The sequence below is a fragment of the Esox lucius genome, chromosome 7, assembly GCF_011004845.1.
Source record: "Esox lucius isolate fEsoLuc1 chromosome 7, fEsoLuc1.pri, whole genome shotgun sequence".
NCBI lineage: Eukaryota > Metazoa > Chordata > Actinopteri > Esociformes > Esocidae > Esox > Esox lucius.
The window spans coordinates 28,950,817-28,964,239 of NC_047575.1; the positions used below are offsets into that span (position 1 = coordinate 28,950,817).

General features: G+C 38.5%; 1 protein-coding gene across 2 annotated transcripts in view; it reads left to right on the forward strand.

Annotated features, from left to right (window-relative positions):
- The window catches only part of LOC117592724 (double C2-like domain-containing protein beta), a 118,519-nt gene that overhangs the window by 96,804 nt on the left and 8,292 nt on the right, over nt 1-13,423 (forward strand). For both annotated transcript variants that reach the window (XM_034293315.1, XM_010870333.3), the window contains 2 exons: nt 2,201-2,327; nt 8,186-8,343. In XM_034293315.1, coding sequence (XP_034149206.1) covers nt 2,201-2,327; nt 8,186-8,343 — 285 coding nt within the window. The remainder of the gene's footprint in view (nt 1-2,200; nt 2,328-8,185; nt 8,344-13,423) is intronic.

Consider the following 13,423-nt stretch of genomic DNA (forward strand, 5'->3'; position numbering starts at 1 on the left):
TTTCTGCTTCCTTAGCCCCGAGCTGCTCCATAGCAGCCCTTAAATACTTGTCCTGATGAGGTCTCAATGGGAGTTAGTTGTGCAGGGGTGGGGATGGCCCTACTGGCTGCCTCCAGAACCTTCCATCACTTGCCAGCCTTCTTTGGGGACGTTGGTAAGAAGCTGATGTTGCAGGCAGGGGCACATTCGCTCCACACTAGTTATAATAACATTATGCTTATTGTTAAATAATGTGCTTCGGAAAGTATTCAGATGCTTTCACTTTCTCTACATTTTGTTGGTTATAGACATAATTCATTAGAAATGTGTGTCAATTAATATAAAAAAGAAATATCTCAAGTACATAAGTATAGAGACCTTTGCTATGACATTCCAAATGGAGCTCAGAGGGTGTGCACACTTATACAACCAGGTTATTGTACGTTTTTTATTTAAAGAAATTATCTTCTCAAAGATTTCAGTGTGTTTTTTCAATTGAATTGTTCACATTGTAGGTCACATTAAAAGTGGAAAAAGTTCTGACATGATTTATCTTTGTCTCATTCTTTTACATCACAAAAACCGGGCATTTTAGCAGGGGTGTGTAGACTTTTTTTATCCACTGTATGTATAACTCTACTTGGGCATTATGTATATAACTCTACCTGGGCATTATATATATAACTCTGCTTGGGCATTATTTATATAGAACTCTTCTAGGGCATTATATATATATAACTCTACTTGGGCATTATATATATAACTCTACTTGGACTGGCATATACAGTATAAACTCTACTTGGGCATTATATACACATAAATCTAATCTAGTCAAATCTGTAAATTATACTTGTGAATATTTTTTTGTTTTGTTTTAGATATAAAGGTTATTTCATTTCCCTATTGCATTGTTTAAGAGCTGATACACAGATGACAACTTTTACAACAGCTTTTGGGTACAACCTTACTGTACACACATGTCACAGATCTATTTCCCTGATAAATCCTTGCCAGTCAGACTTTAAATGGTACAAATTCTCTAGTTACTTTTACAGAAGATATTGAGAATATTTTCTTAGTGAAATTGGATTTTTTATTTTTTTTTGATGGCAGGACTAGATTGAAAAGAATAGAATAGGTCCTGTCCCCTCTGGATGAGGCTAAAAAGATTGCCTATGCACCTTTGTCCAATTGAGATGTTCAATTAATTCTCTGACTTTGCCACACATTTCATTGAACAGTAACAACAAAGGATAAGGAAGAACCCCACATAAATTCCTTTGACAGCCAATCCAGTTACTCAAAGGATTATAATAAAAAATATAATCCTTTGTACCACCTATCCAGAGGATAAATTGGTAACAGCTGAGTGGTATTTCCAGTGTTTTTGCTGTGATTAGATTTTCCCTCTCATAAGTGGGATATAATTATTGTTTGTTTTACAAAGGCAAATTATTTTCCACATCTCAGTCAATTACACACACAGACAAGAAAACTAATTTCACACGTCATAAGCTCACTGTAAATAGATGTACTGTATGCCACACAAATGAGAACATCGGACATGTGTGCTTGCATTGGAATGATATTGAGAATATGCTGTTTAGTTATTGTGAAACAGAAAGCACAGTCAGAGCTTCAGGTATTCTAGTAGTTGTAACTGGGCCAGTTACTGAATGGTTGCTGTTTCAAATCCAACAATCTGATTAGTTTTGAAATCTATGGATTTGCATTTGAACAAGCCACGGCCCTGACTGATCCAGAATCATGGTTGATAATGGCAGACCCTGGCCTGACCTCACTCTCCCAGAGGGTCTAAAGATAAACTGAAAAATAAACAATTTCCCTTTCACATGTGAAATAGGAGATAATATACCCAAACCATTACATTACAAACATCTACACATACAGGCTATTGTACTGATATTAATTTGCAACGGAATGAAAAGCTCAAAAGGACAACAGAATTATTACACACCATTAGAGTGTATAATGGGGGGTAGAGGTCTAGGCAAAAAAGCTGGGAAACCTGGCGACTGGGTTTGATTAAAGAGCATGTTTTTCTCTTACTGGCTCTTGGCTCTTCTGCCTTCTTATTTTTATCTGTCTTTTTTTGCATGTGAATATGGCTGTATGCTTCTTATCCTCCTATTCTACTAAGACAAAACCTGATCTTCTATGTACTTATCTCTTTCGACATGCTCTAATTTGGTACTTTCAGGATTTCAGTGTGTGATGAGGACAAGTTTCGCCACAACGAATTTATCGGAGAGACGCGCATCCCACTCAAGAAACTCAAGCCCAACCAGACGAAGAACTTCTACAACTGCCTGGAGAAACAGCTACCTGTAAGTCATCTCCAAGTAAAAAAATGTATCCTTCGTTTTCATAACAAATGTAGGCATTTTTTGACATTTAGCATTTCCAAACATAAATGTATTATGGGGTCTCCAGTGCTAAGTTATAAACATTGGCACTTAAATATGCTATTCTGTATGTTAATGAAAAACAGGTGGTCCCATAACCTGCAGTCCCCTAGGCCACCAGGTAGACATTTACTGTGTGGATGAAGGTTGTGTGGGTGGAGTGCAGGTGGAATTAAAATACAATTATTAATAAGAATTCATAATTATTATATTGTTAATTATTATATTGTATATAGTGAATTTACTGAATATAAGCTACATTAATATATTACCCCAAGCTGAGGTAATATATTCATATAAATTAGTGTAAAAACACTTCCCAGACAAGGATATTTCTTAACCACTATTGAAATTATAAACACCAAGACAGAATTATTTTGAATAAATACATATTTCAAATAAAATATTCCTCATACCACAGAGTATTCTCCTGAACAATTAATTAAAAGGCAGATAATGATACAACCTAAATTAGGAATAGATCTTAAACAAAGTAATATTCAAAACCATGTTAACTATTTGTGTATACTACATACCAACATCTACTGATTTAGTGCACTCGAAACTATACATATAACCCAGTCCGTTGGCGCGGCTGAACAGTTGGGGGAATGACCGGGAAAAAAAATCTGACAATAGTGGTCTGGCAAAACTGCAAAGAAAATGTGATGCCAGGCCATAGATAAATCCCTTCAAACCTGGTGAAATTGACACAATCTTCATGAAGAAATGTGTATCCACCGAAAGGGGCAGCCCTGACCAATTTGGTGCCCTCGGCAAGATTTTAGCTGGTGCCCCTTGCATCGCAGCCATGTTGCATCACTGGGCTGTGCTGAGCTAGAGTGAACAGGAGCACTTGATAATTATTTTTGTCCTTCTAGAGCTACAGGTAATGGCATAAATTAATTGCTGACTACAAATTAGTGGTACTCCTGAAGCACAGGTCAGGTTTGGGCCTCAAATTATCTTTTAATTTCTTAGCAAGGTGTTTGCAGGGTTATTATTTAGCAGATTTACAAACTGCTGACCCGGGCATTAATTTCCATTTAGATTAAAGCCCCTTCTAATACTGTATATGCTAGGGGTCGATGGATTATCTGCCTGGCTGATTATTGGATCCAATATTCATACTTCCTCCAGTTATTGGAATCGTTAATTTGTCTGATATGATGGCCGGAATATTTTGTGCTCCTCTGGCTCAGATGTAGCCACATCACGTCTCTTCTGGGGGGTTATTGGAGACCGGGACTTGGAGAGAAAGGTTTAATACAAGTTTTATTTGTATTCATTTATTCATTTTTACAGGAAAGAAACCTTACGAAGATTGTTTGTAAACAGTAACATGCACCTGTTTTGTGGAGCTATCTAGTTAATTACTTTATCTAAATTGAATGTTTGTAAAGTTTATGTGAAATTCTGCTCGGAGATCCATATGGGGAGCTTTACAGTGCTTTACACTGTGACAGTAGTTTTCATTTTTACAGCAAATTTATTTTTGCTGTAAAAATGAAAACTGTAAAATGGCTCCCAAATATTGATAATTTGTCTTCCTGATCACTAACAATTTGTAGCGGTATCGGCCCAGAAGAAAATCACATTGGTCGACCCCTAATATACAATGTTAATTAACTTCAGGAAACAACCACAGTCACTTCAATGGAGAACCACTTATTGAAGGCTCCATTCAACACATTATCTTCCTCCTTGAATTAAGGTGCTTTATGGTATTACAAATCTGAGTGAATAACTGTCTCTCATAATCAATGCAAGCAATTATGTTTAACAAGGGTTTAGAACAAGGACTGGCATGGATGGTGGAGACATGTGGTTTACTCACAAGTGCTACTTAGTGCACTGGAGGAAGTAGTTGTCATGAATAGGGTTATCATGTAGTTATTTTATAGGATTGTCACTAATCAAATAAGGACAAGCTTCATATTAGCTTCACCTTAATTGCATTTGTTGTCAAGCTCTGCTAAATGTATCCTTCAATGAACTGCAAAATGAGGATGGTTGATGTTTTAAGAACTTGGGTTTTGGGGTATTACTTTTTAGGAACGAGCTGATTGATAGGGATTATTTTTAAATCTATTTAGACCCTTTTCTTAATATCCACTCTTTCATCTGAATGTCATTAAAAGCTTCTGATTTCATCTGGCTTAGCACCATCCACAGCAAATGTGTTTTCTCTTACCGTCAACGACACTGCAGGAAATCTGCATCGAGAAGGATTAGCCCAGTCTTTGACTGAGCAGCGCTGTGTTTCTCCCTAGTTTTCCACAGCTTGTGGATTATTGAGCTACATGCTGCCAACGCTAATTCTGGCTGGCACGCACACACACACTCACTCATTCACTCCCTCGTTTCTCAATTAAACTCTTCCCTTATCATTGTGTGTGTGTGTGTGTGTGTGTGACAGTGTTCTCATGCACACGTGTGTGTGTCCAGACCAGCTGGGCTCTTGTAGCCAGCCTGCCCCTGTATTTAACTGCTTTATAGCTTTGCCAAGGGTGGTTTTGAGAGGGTCTCAGTCCTCCTCAGTATGCCTACTACCAACTCCTAAACCCCCCCTTCCCTTTGGGGCTGGCTTGCATTGAAAGCACACACGTCTGGTGTGAAGATAGCCTCATAGCCTGAGTTGATTGCTTTGCCCTTGTTTGTTGATGATCGGTTGCTCTGTCGTTCCATCATTTGTATGCAATGCCACAGGTTTTCCACAGCTATTTAACATACAGTAAATGGTATTTCAACATCTGATGAAGGACTAAAGAGTAACAGTTGTTTTGGCCTGTAGGTTTATCCTTAATTATTTGAACAAATCACAATTCATCAAATGTGTGCATCTTTTGGCCCAAAACCTTGCCCAAAACCTACTAAGTATGGGGGGGCTCAATAATATGAGTCTAATCTTCCTTCTACTGCCTTATCTAATGCAGAAATCTTCCCAACTTGACAATATTCCCAATGGTTCTGATTATGTGCCGAATGTGACGTCATGATCATTTTTATCACAGTATGAAAATCTTTCCACTTCAGTTAAACACTAGCACTTTATGTGAAATCCATAATATGTGGCTGATCTTTCTCTAATCAAGGCCTTTTCCCATTTACTGCCGTATATTGAGAAAAACATCAACCATGAAGCATTGAATGCAATGCATTGATCAACACATCAACCATGTGTCACTCTGTTGCCACTGAATTTAATGTATTGAGAAAAATGTCACTGTGTGACACACATTATTTCCCATTGAATGCAATGTATGGCCAACCATTCAGTCCTTGAGTTGTACTGGAGGAGAGGATGCGAGGATGGAGTTTGTAGCAAAGTAATTGTCGCAGCAGTAACCATACCCATGCATCACACTCTAATTTTAGCTGAATACTAGACAGTAAAAGAGTCCCTTTTGAACAGCTAGTATGTTCTCTAACAGAAGAGAAACATTTTGTTCACTTTCATAACACAGAAGATATAGAACTATTGTTAAGACGTTCAGATGTGCATTTGTCCCTATTGCACTGTGAGGAACAATATTCGAGAGGCAAAGAAGAATCCAAAGGCCACATTCTGTGAATTAGAGAACTTGAATTTTAGGGTCTACAATAAGATAGATACCACATTCACAATAATAGTCTATTTGGAATGATTGCCAGAATTCATCATGAGCAACCAATAAATAGGTAAGCACCTGGATTGGATTTGCTTTAGTCAGAGGAATTGAAAATGGAGAACTTTGGCCAAGCACAACATGGATGTTTTTTGTCGAAAGGAGGATGAGAATTGCCGAAAAGAACCTCATACAATACTCACAATAAAGCATTATGGCGGATCTTATTGTGGGGCTCAGGTACGTGCACAGGTAAGGTTCAACCTGTGTAGTGCACATGCCCTTTGGCTATCTAGTGCCCTTCCCAGTTGGCATGTGCCCGTCCACCTTGGCGACGTGCGTTGCGCACAACAACAGGCATGCGTCATGCACATGCCCCTCAGAAGGTCTGTGCATGGTGCTGATGGGGCTGTTCAGCTTCTACTGCTCCTGGGGTAAATGAAGTAAATGGCATCATAAACTCTACAACGTACCAGGACATTGACTGGCAAAACCTGGTTGCCTCTGCCAGCAGGCTGACATCCACATAGAAATAGTCCCCGGATGTAAATCCCATTGTAATAGCCAGTCGATAAGCACAGAGCAAAGGATCTCAAATATTCTGTAAGGAGTAATGGTCTAAGAACCCTTTCATAGTGTTGTTTAATCTAATGAAAACAAAACACAAAGGAATAGCCTCAGTGCCGGTATCCATGAATCGGCACAGGTGTATGCAATGATAGAGTGTATTGACTTGCTTTGGTCAATCATTTTCTCCCTAGGTATCCCTCTGTAGTATATGCTGGTCCATGCAATATACTAGATTGTCCTGGCAAAACTACTAGCGCAGCAAACATGTCAGGGACTCCTTCAAGCTTGATGAAGGGAAAAAGGTTGCTAAACCTGGTTTATCTTATAATTTGCAAAATGTGTCCCCTAACCCAATTTCCAAGGTAATCTACAATATTTTAATCTCCAGTGTGTGGTCGTATGTACAAAGGCTTTGTGGTCAGATCTGTTTATCTTAGAACTTGGTCTTTAGAGAGAGTTGTATCCAACTTGATTAGGGCTGGCACATTCTCTTTTCCTATAGCTTGTAAACTTCACAATACATGATGAATATAATGAAGAAAAAAAAGTGTATAGCGGAGGATATAACAACCACAGAAAAGCGTGCTTGTTATTTGTATCTGTCCACATTAACCATCTTCCAATTAACTGCTTCAGGTATTCCCTCTGTATGCTTTCTCTTTCCCCATCTCTCATTCCATTGCCCTCAATCTTTGGTCTGCATTTTGATTTGTTGTTGTTTTATTCTCTCCCAACAACGCTTTAGACCTTGAAAGGGTCTCCGTTTCAGAAGACTATTTTATCTTTTCAAATTGTCTGCTGCGTGGTTGTTTTCCACTTCACTCCCCCACCACACTCTCTATGGGTTTAAACTGTCTGAGGGGCAACTCGGTTAACCCACACAAACATCAGAACCGTCAAACAGCAGTCGAAGATTCAGGGTAGTGGGATGTAGTGATATGAATGGGAAATTGATATTAATGGTGATTGCATGAAGATTTCATTTTGAGAACTACAAAAAAGCACAAAGGAGTTCTTTGTAAATCAACATTTCAAATCAAGCCACAGTGTTTAATTGGATTACCATGAACCTTTTTATTTGGAGACGCCATTGTCAAAACCCTGAACATGAATCCTAATTGGTAGAGCTGCTATGTACTCTTCCTCAAGTCCCCTCATGCAGTTGTAAAAGTGTATTTTATCCACTGTTATTTCAGAAAAGCAAGTTGTCCTCCACTGAACTAACAAATGAAAAGTCGCCAAGAATTCAGATGTTCTTAATAATGGTTGTGTAGGCCAAGATGAAGAATATAATATACAGCTCATGAAAAAATAAAGAGACCACTGCACCTTTTTCTATCCTTTCCAAAAAAGTTGAAAAGGAAGTTTGGGAGTGAGGAACAGAAGCGTCCGATTTTCAGTGGTCTCTTAATTCTAACCCTTCTGTTCCACACTCAAAACCTTCATCAACTTTTTTGGAAAGGAAAGAAAAAGGTGCAGTAGTGTCTTAATTTTTTCCAGAGCTGTAGCGTTTAAAACTATTTTGCTTTGACACCTCCTCCTGACATCTCCACCCACTATGCTCTTTGTGACAACTGTTTGTTCCCACTTTTTCCTCTCCAGATCGACAAAACAGATGACAAGTCCCTGGAGGAGCGAGGACGTATTATGATCTCCCTCAAGTACAGCTCCCAAAAGTCTGGCCTGGTTGTGGGAATTGTCCGTTGTGCTCACCTTGCCGCCATGGACGCCAATGGTTTTTCAGACCCCTATGTCAAAACGTGAGTTTGTCCCACAACTCCGTGATGCCACACGTTGCTAAACAAACTCACTCCAGACCGATTTTTACAAATGTCTTCCATTTTAATAATTCATTAGTTATTCTCAAATACATTTAAATATTATAATAATAATTTATCACAAAATTAAGTTATGACATTTTATTTTTGTCAACTTAAAGGGGCACTGTAAAAATGTTTTTTTATAGCTGTTAATGTGCTTGCTGTACCTTTAAATGGACAAAGTGGCTCACTTAAAATTATCAAATTGCTGCAAAATGCACTTGAATGGGGTTGTTGTCCTGTACTCGGTTCAATACTTGACTCTAAAACACCTGATAAGTTACTCATTTCATTATGTATGGCACACATTGAAGGTCCACAGTGCCAGAACCAACCTCAAAGCCCTCAAAGTTTTCTGAATTGCTCCACAGAACCATTTCCTCTTTCCAAGTATTTATGCATGTTTAGAAGTTTTTCTTTGAAAATCTGTCTTTCTTGTGTTTTTCCAAATTAATTAAATATTGCCCACAATGGTGGTGGAGGTACAACAATGCCGTGGGGTAGCTTTGCCTCTGGTACTCAAAGCCTCTGTTCAAGATTTGCTGGTCCTCCAGCAAGACAGCTACCCCGGACAGAGAAAAGGCACCCTGGAAAGGTTAGAAAAGGATTTCTGGACTGTTAAGTGTTTCCAATGAAAGGTCCACATCTGAATCCAGAATTCTTGGTAAGTGATGACTTAGTGGAGGGCACTGCTCAAACATTGAAGAATTTGAGCAGTTTGCTACTAGTCATTGTATAGTTTTCTTAATAGGATTTTTGTAGGAACCAATCCTTTATGATTTCTTCTAGTGAAATCTTATTATTTCTTCTAAAGATGCATCTCACATCTCCTATTGGCCAATATCACTTTTGAGTATAGTCATAACATATAGTCATAATGATGCAGAAATTCTGAAAAACTAAAATATTGTTCATACTGACATGATTCTTACTGGCAATCATTATTATATTGCCAGCATACCAGTGTATATAGTCCGTGGGCTAGAACAGCTAGCAGCAGTAGTAACGTTTCAATAGTGATTGCTCTCCAACATGAAAGAGGTCATGCTGAGGGCTACAATTATGAATCTGTGTTCATTTAATCACCCCAGTACTGTATTTCATTCATCTCAATGAATGATGGAAGGGCAATTAATACATGTCTCTGGCATGAACTCCACAAAAACGAGAGAAGAACTATCATTGGCAGAGAGGACAGCAGTTCCAGCGATGGAGAACCACTCCCCCAAGCCTGAAAGACTCCCAGCCCACTTAATAGTTTCACAGTCTCTCTGATGATGAGGGTTGTGTTCCAAATGGCAACCTATTACCCTTAAAACAGGGAGTTATTGGGGACATGCTGGAGGAGTATACTCTGTTTAATAGTGCAGTTTCTGCAATGATTCTGCTGTCCACACGCACCCAATGTCTATGTCGTGGTTATCTTGCTTCAGAAGGCTTCTGGACACTGAGCACTCAAAACCAGTACTGCATATTCCTATGCACAAAGCTCATCAGCATTTGGGGATTTGCCACTGCAAATGGGCAAGGAACTCAATTAGTGTCTGAATGTATTGTTTTGAGGGTCTGAAATGTATTGAATACTGCTCGTTTTATATCAACGTTTTATATCTTCTAAAAGGCTGGAGGCAGCACAGCTGAACCCCTTGTTGTTAAGCTGGGCATCTGTACTGAGCCTGTGGCTGTGTTGTACACACACACACACGTAGACACACACTTGCCACAGTTGTGGACAGTGGTCCCACTGAGAGTTACTTGTAGAGAGGGGAATATAAGACAAGCACACCAAGCTTGTAACATCGCACACTGGTGAGAATAGAGACTCATAAATGCTTTAATATAGTGTGAGTTTAAGGGGTTTGATACTTTAATATAGTCAGTGTTAAAAGGGATTGGGTTAGCTCTCTCCGAGGGCCTCCAAATTGTCAGTTTTGACAATTTTAATATTAGTTAATAAAGAAAATGTATTCCCTCTGACTCATTCATTCTTAGCTTTAATGCCTATTCAGACAGTTCAGCTGACGCCACGGCCATGCACTTTATCCTCATTAATATACATAACACTTCGATGTCACACAAACAGTCACATGTCAAACTGACAAAAACCATGTCATCACAGACAATACAACAGCAATGACTCCACATGCAGTGCAAAATTTGACAGAACGTTCAAGGGATATTTCTGTTTTGACATTTTTTACGTTAAGCCATCATCCAGACAGTTGTTCTGGCCAAAATTCTATTTCTGAGATTTATTTGGCTGCATAGTTGTTTGCACAAGCCATGTACTGCAGTGGTTAGACTCACCCCAAAACGTGTTCTAAAACATCTCCACATAAACTTCTTCACACTAAAACGTTTTCAGTGGGCCTTACGGGAAAAATGAAGATAAAGGACTACTTACTTGAGCCGTGGTACTTTGCCAGTGTTGTTCATTGACAAAAAGAAATAGGCTTGTCATCTTTTGCTTGTCTACACAAGCTGCATTGCTATAAAAACTAAAATATGGATTTGAAAAATGAATAAACAATTATGTAAGATCTGTTGCTATTTTTCCCTGTGCTGGCTTGGCTTCTATCTGTTGAAGTTCTTCGTTAGTTCATTCTGATATATGGTTCTGCAAACTATGCATTGTCTTCTGGACAGTAGCGGTCCAACTCAGACATTATTTTGAACGGTACGGCTCTAGAAAGTGGCGTCAACACTACTATTCTTCAGAAGCAGGCTCCATGGAATTTTGGAGGTGTGGTTACATGAGAACAGCAGAAATGAGTTCAGAGGCAAGGGCGATGCAGGAAGTAAACACAGTTTGAGTGACACACATGTATAATCATTAATAGTGGGAATAGTAGTGATGGGACACTAAACCCCAATGCTTGGTCATCTTATTTGTTGATTTAGGTAAAACAGATTTCAGCATTTGTTTTTCCAGTGGTGGCACAGCTGATAGTGTCAAGAACAGGTTTAGGTTTCACTTAAAATGACACTTTTTGTTGTAGTTCAAATAGGCATGAGGCATTTGGGATTCCCCCTCCAAAGTTGGCTCATTGGCTTGTGCAGTAAGCCCATGAGCTGTCGATGGATTTGTTAGAAATGGCTAACTTCAAAACCTGCAACTGATATTTATCACATAAAATATATACGGTATGTACCACAATAAATTGAGGTTCCACAATATTGTTTTTTCGCTGCAACAGACAATCATTATTTCACTAAGTTTTATCAAAACACATTAGTAGAGGGAGAGCAATATAGCCTAACCAGAATATGCTGCACTTGCGCTAGCTCACTGCTCGACATGAGTGAAAGAGTTTAGTGCATAAAGAGACTAGAGAGTATAAGAGAGAGAGTATAAAAATGACTTCAAGCACTTTAGGATTTAGACTCACTGTGGATATTTGTTGTTATTCCACTTGAATTCGCAGGATAATTCACAGGGAGATAATCTCTATTGGGAGAATTCAATAAGCAAAATGTATCTACTTAAATAGGTATATGTTTTGATCACGTCTAGAAAATCCTAGAAATGAATAAGCGAAATATGCATGAACCGACATTTATCAAAATACCAACGCAATCAAAAGTACCAAAAATAACTGGAGAACTGCAAAAGTTGATTTACTGCGCCTTTAATATCTCACAACACAGACCTGATGTGCCATGATCAAAGTCAATTCCTTCATGGAAGGAATTGACTGTCCTTCACTGTCATTGCAACTGTGTTTAAATCCTGGACACAGCTTAACCATAGTGCCCAGGGGTAGTTGCTCTCTTTTGTAAGATGTTTTAGCTAATATCTAGTTTTAGCTTAGCAAGGTAACAGTCTCACGACCAGCAGGCTTACATACCTGTCCAAGTCACAACACTTTGACATAGTGTTGTGACTTGGACTGGTATCTGTAGAGATATAATGGGTGTGTGCCTGAGGGTATGTAAGCCACGCTTGTACATTTCTAAACCATTTTGAAAGACAATGAAGTGGCTGGCCAGTAACTGGAAAGTTGCTGGATTTAATTTCATCGTTGACAGGAATCGGCGCTAGACAGTTTCTCGTGTTATTGAAAAGGTTAGAACTTCGGTCATTAGTTACCTTGCTGGATTTAGGGGTGCCATTATGCCAGAACAAAAAGCAGTCTGGTGGATAAAAAGCGGCAAATTAGGACTGTTGTTATTTTAACCAGAAAATGTGACAGCAGCTTTAATGGTTCTCAGTTGGAGGCCAATGAAGGTAACTGTCCTCATTTCTTTCATCTGTATGAACTGGGAGCTTCAAGACCACAAGGATTGAATACTTATACAAGCAAAATATTTTGGTTTGTATGTTTCTTGCAAATATTTTTCTACATAAAATCTAAATAAATGTACCAACATTTTTGATTTTGAGTGTCAGTGTTCTAAAATAAACACAACATTTCAATGCTCATTAAACATTTAAATGTAATTCATTAAAATTTGAGATTTGGTCTAGGGTTTGAATATTTTTGCAAGGCACTATATATACTATATACAGTATATTTTCACAGTTTTCAGGATTATTACCATGTAACAAGATTCTTCAAGATTAAAATAAAAGAACTAGACACCTGCCTCCATTGGAATCCAGTAGCATAGAGTCATTCATCTTTCACAACAACTGAATATGAGCACATCAACTCTCAGCACTTATGGGAATCGTACAATTAATTGATTGACTGGATTCTGGAGATCTGTTTTTTCTTCACTCAGGGCCCTGCAAATGGGATTCCCTCTGAGCTCAAATGAGGTTTCTAGCAGCAAATAGAATTCCTCAGCCTGAGGAGCTACAGGCAGCTATGGTCTATAATAGGGTTCAGAGAAAATCCCTGTCTTTCCTGCCATGGATGAGAACAATGTATTAAAGGGCATAGAAGCATATTATTTAACCCCATATTTTTCCTTAGGCACTGTTGAGAACTACATTTTTCACGCTGAATGCATTCTATTCTTCAAGTGGACTAAGTTGGTTAGAGTGACTTTTGTATGGGGCTAGAACTATTTGATC